This window comes from Mustelus asterias, chromosome 8, assembly GCF_964213995.1.
Source record: "Mustelus asterias chromosome 8, sMusAst1.hap1.1, whole genome shotgun sequence".
Classification (NCBI taxonomy): domain Eukaryota; kingdom Metazoa; phylum Chordata; class Chondrichthyes; order Carcharhiniformes; family Triakidae; genus Mustelus; species Mustelus asterias.
In genome coordinates this window covers 75,295,678-75,315,683 of record NC_135808.1, presented here as the reverse complement: position 1 = coordinate 75,315,683, position 20,006 = coordinate 75,295,678, and the positions used below count along the sequence as shown (strand labels likewise).

The window sequence follows — 20,006 nt, the reverse complement described above, 5'->3', positions numbered from 1 at the left end:
ATTACAGAGTTAGGGAGAGGCAAGACCATGAAGAGATTTGAAAACAAGGATGAGAATTTTAAAATTAACAATGTTGCGTTACCAGGAGCCAATGTAGATCAGTGAGCAACGGGATGATAGGAGAACAGGACTTTGTGTGAGTTAAGACATTAGCAGCAGAGTTTTGGATGATCTCAAGTTTATGGAGGGTATAATGTGGGGGACCAACCAGGAATGTTTTGGCAGGAAGAGGGATGGTGCTGTAGCTAAGGTTTGGGATTTGGAGCAGAAACCGAAAACAAATGCTTCAGTCTTCCCAATATTTAATTAGAGGGAATTTCTGCTCATCTGGTACTGCATGTTAGAGAAGCAGTCTGATAATTTAGCAACAACATCGTACCTTCCATAAACTTGAGAGCACCCAAACCTCTGCTGTTAATGTCTTAACTCACACCAAGTCCTGTTCTCCTATCATCCCGTTGCTCACTGATCTGCATTGGCTCCTGGTAACGCAACACTTTTGATTTTAAAATTCTCATCCTTGTTTTCAAATCTCTTCATGGTCTTGCCTCTCCCTAACTCTAATCTCCTTCAGCCCCACAACCCTTGTGGTTGCTGCGCTGCTCTATTTTGTTCCATCTTGAGTATCCCTGATTTTAATAGCTCTATTACTGGTGGCTGCACCTTAAGTTGCCGAGGCCCTGAGTTCTGGGATAACAGCAGAGGAGGGAGGGAGATGATGGTAATGTAGAACTGGATGTTGTCAACATTATTTGCAAGCGAACACTGTGCTTTTGGATGATGCAATTGAGGGGCAGCAATTAGATGAGAAACTAGGAGGAGGCCAAGGATCGATCCTTAGGGACACCAGAGATAACGGTGAAGGAGCAGAAGGGGGGGTTCTGACAAGAGATTCTGTAGTTACAATTAGATAGAAAAGATTGAAAACTTAACTGTGAGGATATTACAAATAAACTAACTAGGAGATTAACAGTTTTACATGAAATGTTTCTATTAATCTTAGACTTGGGGATTTAGAATAGAATTTAGTGCTGGAGACAAAATTAGTTAACAGGTAGTAGACAGAAATTACTTGTGAGAAGAGTAGTGTCAGTTTGTAGGGGAGATGCTCTGGTTTCCTCCCACAGTCCAAAGATGTGCGGGTTAGGTTGATTGGCCATGCTAAATTGACCTTAGTGTCAGGGGGATTAGCAGGGTAAATGCGTGGGGTTATGGGAATAGGGCCTGGGTGGGATTATGGTTAGTGCAGACTCGATGGGCCAAATGGCCTCCTTCTGTACTGTCGGGATTCTGTGATAAATGTTTGTAATCATTGTCATGCACAAAGGAGGCCAGGATATTAGGGGAGTTAATGTACTGCTGGATGTTAAACTGAGAGATGCGCTTAAATGGGAAAAGGGCAATTATTTATGCTTGACTGATCTTTTATAGCGTCCTACATGCTGTTCTTCCTGTCTGTTGAAATCCCACTGTTCTCCTACTCCTAACTTGGTCTTTAACAAGTCCGCAAAAGTATCTGTTCCTATAATCTGCAAGCTTTTAAAACCCAAGATTAGTATCAAGTAATCATTACTTTATGATTTAGCTAGACCTACTCTGACTCTTTTCACCCTGTTGGTATACTTGAATTTATATTCCCACCTAGCTTCTTCCACAAGAACCAGAAAAGAAATAGGAGCAGCTGTGGACTATGTAGCCCATAGAGCCTGCTCCACCATTCAATACAAGTATGCCTGACCTTGGGCGTCAACTCCATTTTCCTGCCCATTCCCCATATCCCTCAATTCCCTGAGGGACCAAAAATCATTCTATCCCAGCCCCGCTCTTCTATATATTACAGAATCACAGAATACTACAATGCAGAAGAGGCCCTTTGGCCCATCAAATCTGCACCGACACATGAAAGGTTCTGGCCTGCCTACCTAATCTCACTTGCCAGCACTTGGCCCATAGCCTTGGATGTTATGGCGTGCCAAGTACTCAACCAGATACTTTTTAAAGGATTAAAATAATGGAATATTAATTTTGGGAGGCAGACACAACGCGCACGAAGTGCAATGTTACAATCAAGCAGGTTTGTGTGGACTGAGTGGGACCCTTCCCTTGATACTGACATGAAAGCCTCACTTCCAGTTTCACTTCTGTAATAGTGTCTTTATTTAATTGATCAACTGAGAGATAACAGTACCCAGCTGAAGCTGGCAGCTTTGAATGACAAAGTTTTGGATAATCAAGCTATGGCCTTCTATTGGGAAGGTTACTGTTGTTTTGTAAGGTTACCTGAGTAAGCAGTGGAAGCACACACAATGAAATTTCTCTTGATGGGGTCATTAGAGTTATTGGAAGTGGCTTCAGGATTCAGGACTAATATTTGTATTTAATAGCTGACTGAATATTTATGTTTAGAAATATTGGGCTATAATTTGCTGTCAAAATAATGGCAAAACTAATGGTGCTATTGCCATTGTATACTTGCAAATGCTACAGAAACTTGTGCAAGGGTAGCTGGATGCACGGTTGATCATGGAAAACCAAAGTTGCTGTTTAGCTGTTGCTAAAGTGGGGCTATCTGTAATTGATATTGCCATAAGGTCTAGATAACAAATCAACTGAGATCAATAGTACTGATAATCAGATATCAGTTACTTATTGGAGTTTAGAAGAATGAGAGGTGATCTTATTAAAAGATGTGTTATTCTGAGGGGGGATTGACAGGGTAGATGCTGAGAGAGTATTTCCTCTCGTGGGAAAATATAGGACTTGGAAGCCCAGTGTAAAATAAGGGATCTTCAATTTAAGACGGCGATGAAGAGGAATTTCTTCTCTGAGGGTCATTAGTGTTTGAAATTTTCCTCCCCAGTGAACTGTAGAGGCAGAATCATTGAATATATTAAGGCGGAGATAGATTTTTGATTGACAAAGAAGTCAAGGGTTATGGGGGGTAGGCTGGAAAGTCGAGGTAAAGCCAGAGTCAGATCAGCCATGATCTTATGGAATTGTGGAGCAGGATCAAGGGACCAAACGGCCTACTCCTGTTTCTAATGTCTGAATGTTCTTAATTCATGGTTACATTAGCAACTTTAAGATGACAAAAGTTCATTGACCTGAAACTTTAATTTTGTTTCTCTCTACAATTACTGATTGACCTGCTGAGTATTTTCAGCTTTTCCTCTTTTCTATTTGGCACTTTAAGTATAATTTGGATCCTTAAATTAATTAAATACGATTCTTTTGCTACTGGAGTATTTTGTAGTCTGGAAGTGAATTATTTTTAAAATTCTGTTTAAAAGAGAATTATTTTGACATAAATTTGCCTATGTGATAATTGAGCATAACAGTTACTTCTCAAAACTTATACAGAAGTATTTATTTCACTTCAACCAAATTGTGTAGCATCTTCTGTACAGCTGCAGGCTCCAATGGCTTAACACAATACCGTGTACTTTAGTTATAATTTTACAAGGCAATTTTCATGTGAATCCAGTTTTCATGCGAATTCGACACTTCGAATGTTTTTGAGAGAATTCCGCCTGTAAAGTGTCTGCTGCTGAAGTTGAGTGTGAAAATGTAATGAATTAAAGGTGTAGATTAAATTCTCATTGTACTTAAAAATCTATGGGAAAAACATCAGCTAAAATCAAATTAAAGAATGTTTTAATAGTAATCCTCACTGGGTAGTTTTATCTTTCTTTGGTATTCATTTTTAATTTTCAGATATGTAACCAGTTTTCACCCTAATCTGTGGCTGATGTGGTCTAAAATTGAAGTTAGTTTTTAGTTGGTGTTCCCTAAGAGAATTAGTAATAGATTTGCTTGGCCACTTCAGTTTTATTTTCAGTATGGTGACTCTCTTTTGCGTAAGTACAAATATAATGGGGTTTCTTCTGATGTGCTGGAACTATTCTGTGTGGGTATGGTATATATTGAGGTTAATCCTTCGGCACTGAGTTTTTGCTACACATGTTAGACATTTACTGACAATATTTGGATCATGTTCTAATAGTTACCAAAAATAAAATATATATAAATAGTCCTGCGGTTGGGGATATCTGGACATGGTGTGAGGAATAAATTGAGACGTAGAAAACATTCTTCTTTTCAAGTGGTGATCTGAGAGCACCCTGCTTGTAAAATTGTCTCAGCTTTGTCTGCTTCTTTCTGTGTTCCTTTGTGGTTCACATTCTCATTGGAGAAAACAAGTGGTAGAATTTTGCATATTTCTTGCTTTGGATTGGATGTCCTTTTAAATTGAAAACTTTATTTCATCTATTGTATTCACAATAATGTTCTCGGTTAGTGTTTCTGAACATTTTGTGAACTTTATATGAACAGATTACACTACTGATCTAATTTTAGTTTAAGGGTTTCCAAACTTTTTCCTCCCATACTTTTAAAATAAAGTGTAATGAAATTTTAAAAACCAGGAAACGTTAGAAATACTCAGCAGGGCAGGCAACAACTGTGGAGAGAAATGGTGGCAATGTTTCAGGTCATGAAGGGTCAACAAAACCTGGAATGCTAACTGTTTCTATCCATTAAGTGTGCAGAGAATTATGCTATGAGGGTAGGGAAGGGTGGTGGAATTGGACAAAGGGAATGTAAGCAGAGATTTATATTATGAGGGTGGACACTTTCAACACCTCCTCAGCCTTTTGCATGTTCATTTACATTCCCTTTGTCCAATTCCACCAACCCTCCCTACCCTCATAGAATAAATCTTTGCCGACTCTCTTTCCTCTCAGCTCTGACAAAGGGTCATCCAGACTCAAGACATTGGCTCTACTGTCGCTCCCCAGATGCTGCCAGACCTGCTGAAATTTTCCAGCATTTTTCTGTCAAAGTGATGATACCCAGTTTTTGTCTGTCCAGACTAGTCAGTTTAAGGGAGTAAGAAGTCTCACAACACCAGGTTTATTTGGTAGCAAAAGCCACTAGCTTTTGGAGCGCTGCTCCTTCATCAGGTAAGTGGGAGTTCTGTTCACAAACAGGGCATATAAAGACACAAACTCAATTTACAAAATAATGGTTGGAATGCGAGTCTTTACAGGTAATCAAGTCTTAAAGGTACATACAATGTGAGTGGAGAGAGGGTTAAGCACAGGTTAAAGAGATGTGTATTGTCTCCAGACAGGACAGTTAGTGAGATTTTGCAAGCCCAGGCAAGTCGTGGGAGTTACAGATAGTGTGACATGAACCCAAGATCCCGGTTGAGGCCGTCTTCATGTGTGCGGGAACTTGGCTATCAGTCTCTGCTCAGCGACTTTGCATTGTCGTGTGTCATGAGGGCTGCCTTGGAGAACGCTTACCCGAAGGTCAGAGGCCGAATGCCCGTGACCGCTGAAGTGTTCCCCAACAGGAAGAGAACACTCTTGCCTGGTGATTGTCGAGCGGTGTTCATTCATCCGTGCCCAACACCCAAGTTATCCTGACTGGATAGATTATTTCCAGGATGGCTGAGGTGAGATTGCTGGAATTGATGAGGGGGATGGGAATGGCATGAGAAGAATGGAATGGCATGTGAAGGAAATGGCATGGGAGGGAGGTGATGGAATTGGTTACAATTTTATTCTATTAAAGCCTTGCGTAAAAGAGTAACTAGAAATTTTGTATTTAAGAATTGTTGTTGCAAATTTAACCAGAAATATTTTACAGATCTCTGTTAGCTTAGAATACTGGGTGACTTTTGAATGTCTTGCATTCAAAATGATATTAATTTCTTCAAGAGAGTTTGTAAGGTCTGCAAGACATGACAGGCTACAAGATGAAGGCACGTAAAATCGCCGGCTCCAACGCACCCCTCCCTGATGAGCTCAATGCATTCTATGCCCGTTTTAAGTAAGAGGTCAGCGAGAGCATGCCCTCCATCCTGGAAGCCCTGGATGAACCTGTATCTGGGGTCACCATTGCAGATGTCAGAGCAGCTTTCTTGAAGGTCAACCCACGGAAAGCAACTGGCCCAGATAGGGTACCCGGATGTGCAGTCAGATTCTGCGCGGATCAGCTGGCGGAGGTATCCACAAACATCTTCAACTTCTCTTCACAACAATCTGAGGTCCCTATCTACCTCAAGAAGACGACCATCATCCCGGTACCTAAGAAAAGCCAAGCAATGTGCCTTAATGACTATCGGCCGGTGACTCTGACATCCATCATTATGAAGTGCTTCGAAAGGTTAGTCATGGCACAAATCAGTTCCAGCATCCCGGACTACCTGGATCCAGAATAGTTTGCCTACCGCCGCAACAGGTCCCCAGCAGACGCCGTTTCCCTGGCCCTGCACTCAACCCTGGAACACCTAGATAACAAGGATACCTATGTCAGACTCCTATTTGTTGACGACAGCTCAGCCTTCGACACTATTATTTCCACAAAACTCATCTCCAAACTCCGTGATGTGGGCCTCGGCACCTTCCTCTACAACTGGATTCTGAACTTCCTAACTTACAGACCACAATCAGTAAGGAAAGGCAACAACACCTCCTTCACGATGATCCTCAACACCAGTGCCCCACAAGGCTGTGTTTTCAGCTCCATACTATGCTCCTTATACACCTATGACTGCGGCCAAATTCCCTTCCAATTCGATTTTCAAGTTTGCTGACGACACCACCGTAGTGGGTCGGATCTCAAACAATGACGAGACAGAGTACAGGAATGAGATAGAGAATCTGGTGAACTGGTGTGGCAACAATAATCTCTCCCTCAATGTCAACAAAATGAAGGAGATTGTCATCAACTTCAGAAAGCGTAAAGGAGAAAATGCCCCTGTCTACATCAACGGGGACAAAGTAGAAAGGGTCGAGAGCTTCAAGTTTTTAGGTGTCCAGATCATCAACAACCTGTCCTGGTCCCTCCATGCCGACACTATAGTTAAGAAAGCCCACCAACACCTCTACTTTCTCAGAAGACTAAGGAAATTTGGCATGTTAGCTACGACTCTCACCAACATTTACAGATGCACCATAGAAAGCATTCTTACTGGTTGTATCACAGCTTGGTATGGCTCCTGCTCTGCCCAAGACCGCAAGGATCAACAAAAGGTCATGAATGTAGCCCAATCCATCACGCAAACCATCCACTGACTCTGTCTACACTTCCCGCTGCCTCGGAAAAGCAGCAGCATAATTAAGGACCTCACACACACTGGACATTCTCTCTTCCACCTTCTTCGGAAAAAAGATACAAAAGTTTGAGGTCACATACCAACCAATTCAAGAACACTTCTTCCCTGCTGCTGTCAGACTTTTGAATGGACTTACCTTGCATTAAGTTGATCTTTCTTTACACCCTAGTGATGACTGTAACACTACATTCTGCACTCTCTCATTTCCTTCTCTTTGAACGGTATGTTTTGTCTGTATAACGTGCAGGAAGCAATACTTTTCACTGTATGATGATACATGTGACAATAATAAATCAAATCAAAAAGAATGACAGAAATGATTCCAGATCTTCAAACTAGGCTGTTCCTGCGTAATCTGTTACTGTTGCTGGGGGAGGAGAAAATGAGCAATGGTACGATGTATATTTCTAAAGTGCTCAAGGGTGTTGAGAGATGATGAGCAAGGATTTGGAATTCCTTCACTGAGAAAGGGAAAATCAGACCGAGACCACCTAAGTACCTGTATTCAAAACAATTGCAGAGAGTAATGGAGAAGTATATACAGTACTAATGTCCTCAATTAAGATTGATGTACGATATGGAATACCTAAATAGCAACAACAATTTGCATTTATAAAGTACCTTCAACACACTAGAATATTGCAAGGTACTGCACAGAGGTGCAAGGAAATAAACCGATGCTGAGTCATAAAAGATCTGGGGGTGAGGGGGGGTGGGGAAGAGACGAACGCACAAGAGGTCAAGTTAAGAAGAACTGAGTGTTTATGGGATAGGTTACGGAGAGGTCGGAAGGGGCAATGGCTGTGGAGTGATTTTAAACTCCATTTTTACCACATAAAAACAGGATTCATAAATGAAATGAGTGCAGGGATTATGTGAGTGTTGTTTAATTAATTTAAATGAAGATTGCAGGAATAGTATGCTTAAATGCAAAATTAGCAAATTGCAATGAGACGAGCAAAATTTTGTGTGAAATAGACTTCTATCACAGCCAGTGATTGCAGCTCTAAAGGAAAGAAGAGCTGGAGAAATACCTGGTTTAGAACCGGAGTGAAGATTATTGAACATACATGTAGCTATAAATGATTGACTATTGTTCCTGTGCTGCTGAGATCTTTGGTATGCAGCTGATCAGGGGATTGTGTTAATTGTAAACTGTTGCCGAGGAGATCCTGTTACTATTTGCAGGAGTGGTGGGACTTTCTTTCCTTGAGAATGATTAAGACCCTGACTGTCATCCCACATCTGTTAGAAATTGGAGGAACATGTCCCAACTTGTGCTTTTGAAGCAATGAGAATGGCATTGCAGGAAATTGTTGTATTGTTTTCTAAAAGCAAATTTCCCCCCTTCACCTGCGAAACTAAAACAAAAAGTTGGAGTATCTACGAAATAACTTGAGTCGTATAAAAAATATTAAATTTGAGATATGTGAAGCTGTTCTGTGACTGGGCTATGACTGTTTTATCCATTTACAAGAATGCATCCTTGTCAATTTTGATATTGATTTTTTTCCTAGTTGTATAATTTTGGAGAAACCGTATCCATCGTTTTCTGGACGGAGACCTGGAAGCCTGAAAGCTTCTATGACAAGATCAAAAGGAATCGGCAGACTGGAGTTCACACATTATGCTTACTTGGTGGGTGATATTTCTGCCTTCTGTCCTCTATCGACATGCTCTTGTACATCCCAGAGGAAAATGAATAAACATATAATTAATGGGCAAGGCAAACTAGCTCTTGGATTTTCAAGTGTTGATTTACCAGAAATATTTTGTTTCTCAATCAGCTATAGCTTGCGAGTTGAAGCCTCCACATGCACTAATTGTTTGCCAAAGCATATTCTGCCCACCTTTCTCTACGAATGCAGATGCTTAGGTACCGAAGGCTGCATCCTAACCTGCCCCTTAAGTGATTCTTATTTTCTTCCCAGTGCCTCACAGAGCATATTACAGTAGGAAATTCATTAATACAATATTGTGGCTACAGGAAAAAAAACATAAAGACTCACGAACACCAGGAATCGAAAAAGCAAAAATTATCAACAAAGGACTGAAAGTTGCTGTTATAATGTACTTTATCTTTGGATTTTTAAAATGATCCTATTTTGTTTTACAATGCCTCTTAATTTAGAAGTGCAATATAAATATAAGTTCTGATTCCCACAACCTGGATACTCAGTTACTGAAGGTTATTTTCAATTGCTATAGACACAGGAAAAAGATACAGGAACCATCAGAATGACATTGATAAATATTATAATGAAACTTTGCCTGTGGGATTTTCTTCTGTCCTTGTACTGACCCATTGGAAAAGTGCATTATGTCCAGATGAATCTAAGACCTGCCACCCTTTTTACCTCATTTTCCTCTTCTAGAACTCTGACAACTGCCCGCTACATGGTGTTGGAATAAGAAATAGCAATCCTGCCATTTTTCATTTTTGTCATTTTGAGTTCAAGTTTGACTCTCCCATTGACTTTTGCCAAAATCAAACTATTCCAATTGCAAAGTTTCCTCGTATGGTCCCACATTTTTTGCACGCACGTGCGCACACATACGCGTGGTATCTTTTATTGGAGTAAATGTAATATTTGCTTAACAATCACAGCATTTTTCTGACCAAATATTCTCAAATATTAGAGCTCATGGAGAGAGGAGTACGGAGGTGCATAGCAGCAAGGTCAGGGGGATGATTCTTAGCGGAAGCCCATCCTTCTTGCTGCCAAATTCCTCGGTCAGGCACTAAATGCCTTTGATGAAGGGAACCCTACCCCCACCCCCCTGGCAAGAGGTTGCAAGCTGACTGCATGGTTGTGGGTGCCATGCACATCACATGGTAACCGGCCTATCTGTGGCCGGTAAATACCAGTGGTGACATGATGAGACCCTTTAGTGGTCATTGATTACTTAAGGGCACCAAGTGGCAGCGAGACAATAAGGACAACCATGGGCCATTCCATAAGAACATAAGAAATAGGAGCAGGAATAGACAATATGGCCCATGAGCCTGCTATTCAATATGATCATGGCTGATCTTGGGCTTCAATCCATTTTCCCATCTCCTCCCTATATTCCTTAATTCCCTCGGAGACTAAAAATCTGCCTATCCCAACTTTAAATGTATTCAATGATGGAGCATCCACAACCCTCTGGGTAGAGAATTCCAAAGATTCACAACACTTTGAGTGAAGAAATTATCCATCTCAGTTCTAAATGATTGTCCTCTAATCCTGATGCTGTGCTTCTGCATTTTAGGTTCCCTGACCAACAGAAAGACTCTTTAAGTGTCCAACCTATCAACCCATTCAGAATTTGAAGGGTATAATGAGATCATTTCTCAGCCTTCTAAAATCCAGGGAATATAAGCCCAATTTACCCAGCCTCTCATCTTAGAACAACCCCCTCAATCGTGGAACCAACTTAGTGAACCTTTGTTGTAAGGTAAAGTCACCATAGTCCCAGATGACCATAGGCTGCTCTCCCCTTTTGAGGGGGAGAGCTGACTGGTGGTTATTTAACCTGAGGATCACTACACCTCAGGCAAGGGGCAAGATTCAGAAAATGGGCCTTCGTGAATAACCTCAGCCAGTACAGGAATTGAACCCATGCTGTTGGCATCGCTCTGCGCCACTAACCAGCTGTCCAGCCACCTGAGCTAACCAACTCCCAGAGATTGTATCCTGAACCTACCGCCTTAGACCACTCAGCCACATTATCACACAAAACAATCTTTGCCGTGAGTCGGATTCAAGCCGAGGTTGCTGCAGCCACAACGTAGAGTATTAACCACTCTGTGATCACGCCACCACATATCAGCAGCAGGGTTCATGTGCGCCACCACCCTGCCCAATTAAATGCCCTTCCCACCTTCAAGCTCGCTGCCAGAAGAAACAGAAGATTCTGCCCATTATTTCACATGTTTGTATTCAATAAAAAATAATGCATAATTGTTGTACCGGTGTGTACTTGAATGGCACAGCCACAAAATAGATCTCTTCATGAAAACAAAAGAGTCCAATTTTCCAGAAACTCCTAGGATCACTGAAGCAACATTTTAAGTGCTTTGGATGTTATGTAGAATGATTTAAATGGTTTGACATTTGGTTACTTTAAAGCATAATGTATTTCTGCTCACCTGATTTAGAATTCTGCTGAATAGTGCTATAGCCCTTGTATTTTGCACAATAGGTTATTTTGCAAGCTAGTATTTGAAATGTAAAGCAGTAAATTACAAAGCGGCCAGTCCATCAGTGCAAGTTTCCAATAAAGGATCATTGTCCTAATGGAAAATTGCATTTGCAAGCTTCTTCAAGAGCAAAATACTGAGTGTGCTGGAAATCAGAAATAAAGACCAAAAATGCTGAAAATATTCAGTCAGTCTGGCAGTCTCTGTGAAGAGATTTAATGGCTGGAATTTTACCGGCACGCCCGCCCCGATTCTGGGGGTGGGCGTGGCTCAGAGAACCGCGTTCTCCATTGGCCTCAGGTGGGATCGTATGAACCTCGGTAAAATTCCACCCAATGTTTTGGTAATCCTTGTTCTGACAATGAGTCAGTAACCTGAAACCTCTATTTCTCCACAGATGCTGTCAGGTCTGCTGAGTATTTCCAACATTTTCTGTTTTCATTGGCAACCTTCTTATTGCCTGTTTACAAATACGTAACAAAATGTCATAAATTTTATCAACAGCTTTTTCATCATCTCACTAACATTCTATTGCCAAGAAAAAGACTATTAAAGACTCTCTCCAAACAAAAAAAATCTTTCCAAGCAATTTCTAATGAAGGTGGTGTTTAAGTGTTGGCGTAATTTCAATAATTGTGGATTTTTTAGAAGATAAAATCTAAAGTAAATCGTTTAATATTCTAAAGTTGGTATGTTAAAATATCATAATTTCAACATTATGACATTGGTAATTTTTCTCAGAACACTGAAGATGACAGACTTGCTTGCTTTATGTATGTTGGCGATCTACCAAAATATTTATTCTCAAAATAACGTGCTTCACTAAATGCTCTGGGAGCAGAAAAGCCTGAGGGGCCTTGGGTTAAATGTAATACATCTTTCAATTCAGCACTGAACATAAATTTTAAATCTTGCAAAGACAATGCCTGGAATGCGATTGAGTCAAATGGGATGGAATTCTCCCAGCCAGGACTAAATCCAGCTGCGGAGGTCAAAAGGAAACCACACCATATGTTCCATCCCCGGCATAATTAATTATGCATCCAGGGATTTTGCATGGGAGACTTCCGCCCCATAGTCTATAGTCTTTGGGAAGTTAGAATCCAGTAGACGATTTGATGGGTTGCTACAATGCATATTGTTTACAATATGCATTGTAGCAACCCATCAAATCGTCTTCATCAGTATATTCTAACCCTGTAACCTCGGTTACTGAGAAGAACAAAGGATCTGCCTCATTGGAACACCACCACTCCAACCTCCCATCCAGGTTATCAGTTAGCAAGTATCACTTGATAGCAATGTTGATGATTCTTTCCCTGGTGGTTGAGAGCAGGCCAAATGAGATAATTGCACTAGATTTGTACTGCTTTTTGTTGACAGGATATACCCTTTGTTGGATAGATGCCAACGTTGAAGATCTACTGGAACAACTTGGCCAGAGGTATTGCTGGTTCTGGATGACAAATCATCAGCTCTACAGTCGGGATGTGGTTAAACCCATGGTCTTTGCTGTATTCTGTACGCTCAGTATTTCTTGATATCACATGCAGAATATCAAATTGGCTGAAGACTGACTTCTGAGATGATGGGAACCTTAGGAAGAGTATGAATGGATCATCCACACAACACTTCTGACTGAAGATCTTTTATTCTTTGATTTTGGAATCATTGGCTTGGCCACCGTTTGTTGCATATCCCTAATTGCCCTTGAGACGGTTGTGGTGAGCCACACTCTTGAACTGCTGCAAGTCATGTGGTTAGGTTCACCCACAGTGCTGTTAGGAAGGGAGTTCCAGGGTTTGGCCAGCAACAATGAAGGATTGGCGATAGAGTTCCAAGTCGAAATGGTGTGTTGATTGAAGGGGAATTTGCACTCCCATACATTGCTGCCCTTGTCCCTCTAGGTGGTAGAGATCACAGGTTTGGAAGGTGTTGTTGAAGGAGCATCGGTGAGTTAATGCAGTTAGTTTTGTATGTGGTACACACTGTTCCCACTGAGTGTTGGTAGAAGGAGTGAATGTTGCCAATCCAAAAGGCAGATTTGCCCTGGTTGGTATCAAGCTTGAGTGTTATTGGAGCTGTACTCATCCAGGCAAGTGAAGCGTATTCCATCACACTCCTGACTTGTGCTTTAAGATGGTAAACAGACTTTGGGGAACTGGTAAATAAGTTTACTTGCCACAGAATTCCCAGCCTCTGACAAGTTCTCATAGTCACTCTAGTCAATGGTAACCCTCTATGATGTTGATAGTGGGAGATTCATCAACGGTAATGCCATTGAATATCAATGGAGATGGTTAGATTCTGTCTTGTTCGAGATAGTCATTGCCTGGTATATGTTTGGCACAAATGTTACTTGCCTTTTGAGAGTCCCAGCTCGGATGTTGTCCAGGTCTTGCTGCATTTGGACACTCTTCTGTTTCTGAAGAGTCATGAATGCTGCTCAACATTATGCAATCATCAGCGAGTATCTCCACTTCTGACCTTATAATGGAGGGAAGGTCATTGATGAAGCAGCTAAATATAATTGGTGCTAAGACACTATCCTGAGGAAATCTTGCAGCAATGTCCTGGGACTGAAATGATTGACCACCATCTTCTTTTGTACTAGGTATGACTCAAACTAATGAAGAGTTTTCCTCCTTCTTTTCCTTTTTTGCTTGGGATCCTTGATGCCACACACAGTCAAATGCTACCATGATGTCAAGAGCCGTCAATCTTACCTCACACTCCTTCAGTTTGGCTGGTTAGCTTGTTTGGGCTAAGATTATACGTAATGGAGTCAGGAGTTGAGTAGCCCTGGTAGAATTAAAACTAGAGTATCGGTGAACAAGTTATTGCTGTGTAAGTGCACTGTTACTGAACCTTCCATCGCTTTGCTAATGATCGAGAGTAGACTGATAAGGGTAGTAATTGGCCAAATTTAATCTGTCCTGCATTTTATGTACAGGACATACCTGGGTTGTTTTTCACATTGTTGGGTAGTTCCCAGTGTTGTAGATCTACTGAAACAGCTTGGGTAGGGTTGCAGCTGGTCTGAGCTCAAATCATCAGTACTATTGCCAGGGTGTTGTAAGGGTCCATTGCCTTTGCAGTATTCAGCTGTCAGGTATTTCTTGATATCATGTGGAATGAATTGAATTGGCTTAAGACTGGCATCTATGATGCTGGGAAAACATAGAAAATAGGCGCTGGAGTAGGCCATTCAGCCATTTGAGCCTGCACCACCATTCAATATGATCATGGTTGATCATGGACTTTCAGTATCCCACTCCTGCTTTCTCTCCCTACCCCTTGCTCCCTTTAGCCACAAGGGCCACATCCAGTTCCCACTTGAATATATCTAATGAGGAGGCTGAGTTGGATCATCCACTCAGCACCTTTGGCTGAAGATAATTGCAAATGCTTCAGCCTTGTCTTTTGCACAGATGTGCTAAGCCCCATGCTCATTTTGAGTATGGGGATATTTGTGGAACACCTTCCTCCAGTTCGTCCGGTTAATTGTCTACCATGATCCATGACTGGATGTGGCAGGACTTGCAGCACTTTGATCTGATCCTATGGTTGTGGGTTCGATTAGCTCTGTCTATCGGAAAAACCTTCAGCCTCATCTTTTGCATTCTTGCTGGTTTCCACCATCATTGAGAATGGAGATGACCATGATGCCTCCTTTTCCCATTAGTTACTTAATTGTCCATCATCATTTATACTGGATTTGGCAGGCACTGGAGAGCTTTGACCTGATCCGCTAGTTTTGGTACCACGTTTTTAAAAATTCATTTACAGGATATGGGGGTTGCCGGCTAGGCCAGCACCCTTAGTTGACCTTTAGAAGCTGGTGGTGAGCTGCCTTCTTGAACCGTTGTGGTCTATATGATGTAGGTAGACCCACAATGCAATTAGGGAAGGAATGCCAGGATTTTGACCCAGTGACAGCAAAGGAACAGCAATGCATTTTCAAGTTAGGATGATGAGTGGCTTGGACGGGAACTTCCAAGTGGTGGTGTTCCCATGTATCTGCTGCCCATGTCCTTCAAGATGGTAGCAGCTGTGGGTTTGGAATCAATCATGTACGCAGTTCTATGTTGTAACTTCACCAGGTTGGTATTGAATTTTTTTTGTCAGGCTGGCATTCTCTCCTACATTCTTCATTAAACCAGAGTTGGTTCCTTGGTTTGAAGTTAATGGTAGAGTGTAGAATATTCCAGGCTAAAAGCTTACATATTGTGGTGAAATAAAATTTTGCTGCTACTGCTGCTTGCCTGCAAAGCCTCATGGATGCCCAGTTTTGAGCCACCAATTTAAAACTAATCTAACTTGATTGTGCAACATAACACAATAGAGGGTATTCTCGGTTCAAAGATGGGACATTATCTTCACAAAGACTTTCACTCTTACTCAATGCCATCAGGTAGAGGATAAGTAGGTTTTCGCTCATGTCGGTTCTCTCCCTTCTGCCATAAACCTAATCTGGCAGCCATGCCTTGAGGACTTGGCCAGCCTGGTCAGAAATGGTGCTATCAAGCCATTCTTGGTGATGGCTATTGAAGTTACTTTTTCCAATAGATAGAAGCATCTGCAATAATTAGATCAATGAGGACATGGTCAAATAGTTTTACCCTCATCTAAGTTCTCTCATTACTTGCCACAAGTGCAGTCTGATGGGTATTATCTTCAGGATTTGGCCAGTGGTGATGATGAGCCATTTATGGAGATGAAAATTGAAGTCCCCAATCTGTACCCTTGCTGTCCTCGATGCTTCTTTCAAGTAGCATTCAACATGAAGCAGGATAGATTCTTCAGCTGAGAACACACAGTAGCTGGTTATTAGCAGGAGGATTTCTTATACATGTTTGACCTGATGTCATGGGGCCTCATTGGGTCTGCGGCAATGTTGAGGGCTTCCAGGGCCACTCTCTCCCAACTGTATACCACTGTGCCACCACCCCGGTGTGTCTATTCTGCCAATGGGACAAGACATACTCCGGCATGGTGATGGAGGAGTCTGGAGTTGTTGTGACAACTCTACCAAGTTTAGCAGAAGATTTCATTGAGTACTTTTAGTGAGATGGACTTCGCAAGGCTAACGGGCTAAGTGTGCCTTGATCATCTACATATTTAAGGCTTAAATTGCCACTCGGTGCTCCATCCAATTTCATTCTTATTATGTTTTGTTATAACAGGTTGGTGCAATTCGGTGGCTTGCCCCACTTTTTCAGAGAGTAGTTAAAAGTCTACTCTTTTGTTCAACACACGATGAATAAATCAAATTGCTCTGGGTTTGGAGTCACAGTTAGAATGGCAGATTGCCTTCCTTAAAGGAAATTAGTGAACCAGGTGGGGTTTTAATGACAATCCAGTAGTAACAAGATCACTATTACTGATAATTTTTTAGTCTAGATTTAAATGCCCTAGCTGCTATGGCAGAATTTGAACTCGCCTCCAGATCATTGGTACAAACTTAGCAACATTGGACTTAGGAGCAGGAGTGGGCCACTTGACCCTTTGGGCCCGATTTTACCATCACGTTGCACCTGTTTTCGGGCACGGAAACTTGGTAAAATGAGGCGTGAGGCAAGTAGCGCAATCTACGCCCACCTCCACGCCGGTTCCCCTTTACCAAGGCCCAAAAATGGCCACGATTGGGTTTCGGGCGCGACGGCCATTTCAATGTATTTGCATGCATTTAACTTGACTAATGGGCTGCACGCCCAACCTTACCGGCACTTCCCCCGTTACCACCGCATTGGCCCTTTCAGAATCGACGCAAAACAGACATGCTCCACAAAAGTCTGATTCAGGCGCTCCAGTTAGCGAGGAAGTAGATGCCTAGCAAATGATGGCTCTCTGCTTGAAATCGGGGGCCGGGGGAGGCATTATCTGGCCCGGGCACGATATAAAAGGGGAACCGCATTCTATCATTTTTTTGCGCATGCGCAGTTGGAGGCACTGATTGGAGCTGCAGGATTTTGGGCCTAATCCTAATCCTAACCCACCCATAGGCTTGTGCAGCGCAATTTGGAATCGCTGATATTTTTGCAGGCAGCGTGCATATGGGGGCGCCTGAGAACAGGTCTAAAAGTCGGATCTGAAACACTCCCAGTTTCAAGTCCGCCCAGCACTTCGAATCAAAACAGTAAAATAGGGCCCTTTGAATCTGCTTTGCTATTCAGAAAGATCATGGCCAATCTGGTTGTGGTCTCAGTTCCACCTTCTTGCCTGCCTGTCCCCACCACCACACCCCCACCCAGATGACCCTTGACTCATCAGCCTTGAATAAGTTTAAAGACCCAGCCTCCACTGCTTTCTAGGGAAGAGAATTCCACAAACTAATGACCCTCTGAGAGAAAGAAACTCCCTTACCTTCTGCCTCTTATTCTTAAACTACGCTTCCTAGTTTATTCTCAAGAGGAAACATCTTCTGGGAATCTATTTGATCAAGTCCCTCAAGATGTTAAATATTACAATAAGATCACAATTCATTCTTCTAAACTACAATGCATATAGGCCCAACTACTTCAACCTTTCCTTGTTTCTTTCTTTCATCCCAGGAATGAGTTGACTGAACCTTCTCTGAACTGCTTCTAAAACAATTATATATTTTGTCAAATAAGGAGACCAAAACTGTGCACACAGTACTCCAGATGTGGTCTGACCAAAGCCCTGTACAGCTATAGCAAAGCTTTTAAATTTCACACCTCTTGCAATAAATTCCAACATTCCAATTATCTTCATAAACGCTTGCTGTGCCTGTCTACTATATTTAATTCTTGTAACAAAACACCCAGGTCCTTCTCTACCACCAATTTTCTGCAATGTTTCTCCATTTTATACTACTTTTCTATTCTTCCTTACAAAGTGACGGCGAGATTTTTGCCCAATCACTTAGCCTATCTATATCCCTTTGCAGACTCTCTGTACCCTCTTGACAATTTACGTTCCCGCTATCTTGATATCATCGGCAAATATAGCTCCCATGCATTCTGTCCCTCTGGATTACCTGTCCAGTATCATTACTACTCTGCAAGCATTCCCACTTTAAATTATCTCTAATCCATTTGATTGACATTATTTAGGTGTTTGTATCTCCTTCACTTTACACATCAAAACTCAAGAGTTCTAAAGGCCAGAAAGCATCTTGAACAGGAGTGTCCATCAGCTTTTTGCAGCATAATTTGCCTAAAATTGACCAAACCAGCACAAAAGATGGAGGAATTCCAAATACAAGTTACACCTAGCACAAATTTAATTTCTACACGATCTTTTGGAGAAGTTTCACACTAGCAACTGGCCACATCCACAGATGCAGTTAATCATCACTGTGAGTATCCACTAATTACACCAACTCTGAACTCTGAAATTTGAGCTGTTTTCTCCAGGATCAAGGATACTATTCAGCACATTTTCAAAGCTTAGATTTTTTTAAATGTTCCAAGAAACCAGTAACTGTACTCCAATGCAACTGGTAAATAGTTTTGTGTAATTTTGTCAAAATCATTTTCAGTTATTTAAAATTGAGTTACTCTCAGTTGGATTCTGATTTAAAATTATTTTTTATAAAAAATCCATTTTCAGCTATTTAATAAGACTACACCAAGTTGCCACTCTTAAAGACATCAAGCAATTCAGCATAATGTAATTTTTAAAAAAAATGATACTCTGAAACATTGCACAATTGCGTTGGTTCATGGAAGATTTTATTTTCAGTGATATGCAAATTAATTTAAGTGAAAACTTGAGCAAAAAAGTTCTGAAATCTGATTGCGTTTTGAGCATAATTTGCACCCCAAAGGAGAAATCTTGGTCTATTTATTTAATATGTGGCTTTATTTGAAAGACCCAATGCATTTGCCCTTTATTGCTGTTATTGCCTCAACCACAAGTTAAACAGTGGCAGATTTTAGTTGTATTTTCTGTTAAGTAACAGTTTGCTTAGCAAGTAAATAAAGATCTATTTTGCATAATAACAGTATTTACTACTGTGAACTAAAGTTCTATTTTTTTGCAATGTGTAAGTGTTTTAGTATCTGATATCACCTGCTCTTTGAGTGTTTAAGTGCGGGGTGGTCACAGGGTTTCTCTTTCCATCAGTGATAGACAAATAAGCCTCCTTACAATCTGGTGTTTAGTCATTTGACGTGAACGATGAAAAGGAAATTCTCAATACGTGCATTAGACTCCTGCTATGTTTTAACAGCTGTTGAAATTCACAGAGTATCTTGATGCTTTCCCATATATTGGAGAGCAGACTGAAACTAAAGTGTAGGTTTTTTTTACTGAATAATCTTTCCTTTTATATCTTCTATGCAGACATCAAAGTAAAGGAACAGTCTCTGGAAAATCTAATGAGGCAAGTTACTCTTTTATTTAAGAAACAAATGATTATGATATTCTGATAAACCCTCTGGAGATTCAACATTTATCCAATCTGCATCTTGATGTGTGAATCACCATTTTGGCACACATTCGCCAGGAAGGGAGTACGAAGGGAGATTCCGCAGCTCGGTAACTCAGAAGTACGGGTTTCCTGGCGCCACTGTTGAATTGAGCTGCAGGACCCAGTTTAAATTTTTTGTATTGTTTTCCTGATCATAACCAGGCAGATTGATAGATTAGCTGACTGTCAGGCAGGTAGGCCTGTGGTTCCAGGCCGCAGAAAGGTGTTAGCTATTGGGAGAAGCGTGGACATTAGAA

The 20,006-nt window shown here is 41.3% G+C and overlaps 1 protein-coding gene across 1 annotated transcript in view; it reads left to right on the top strand.

The window, feature by feature from the left end:
- Window positions 1-20,006, top strand: part of dph5 (diphthamide biosynthesis 5) — a 58,458-nt gene that overhangs the window by 24,532 nt on the left and 13,920 nt on the right. The window contains exons 4-5 of the mRNA XM_078219350.1: window positions 8,641-8,761; window positions 19,623-19,662. Of these exons, the coding sequence (XP_078075476.1) occupies window positions 8,641-8,761; window positions 19,623-19,662 (161 nt within the window). The remainder of the gene's footprint in view (window positions 1-8,640; window positions 8,762-19,622; window positions 19,663-20,006) is intronic.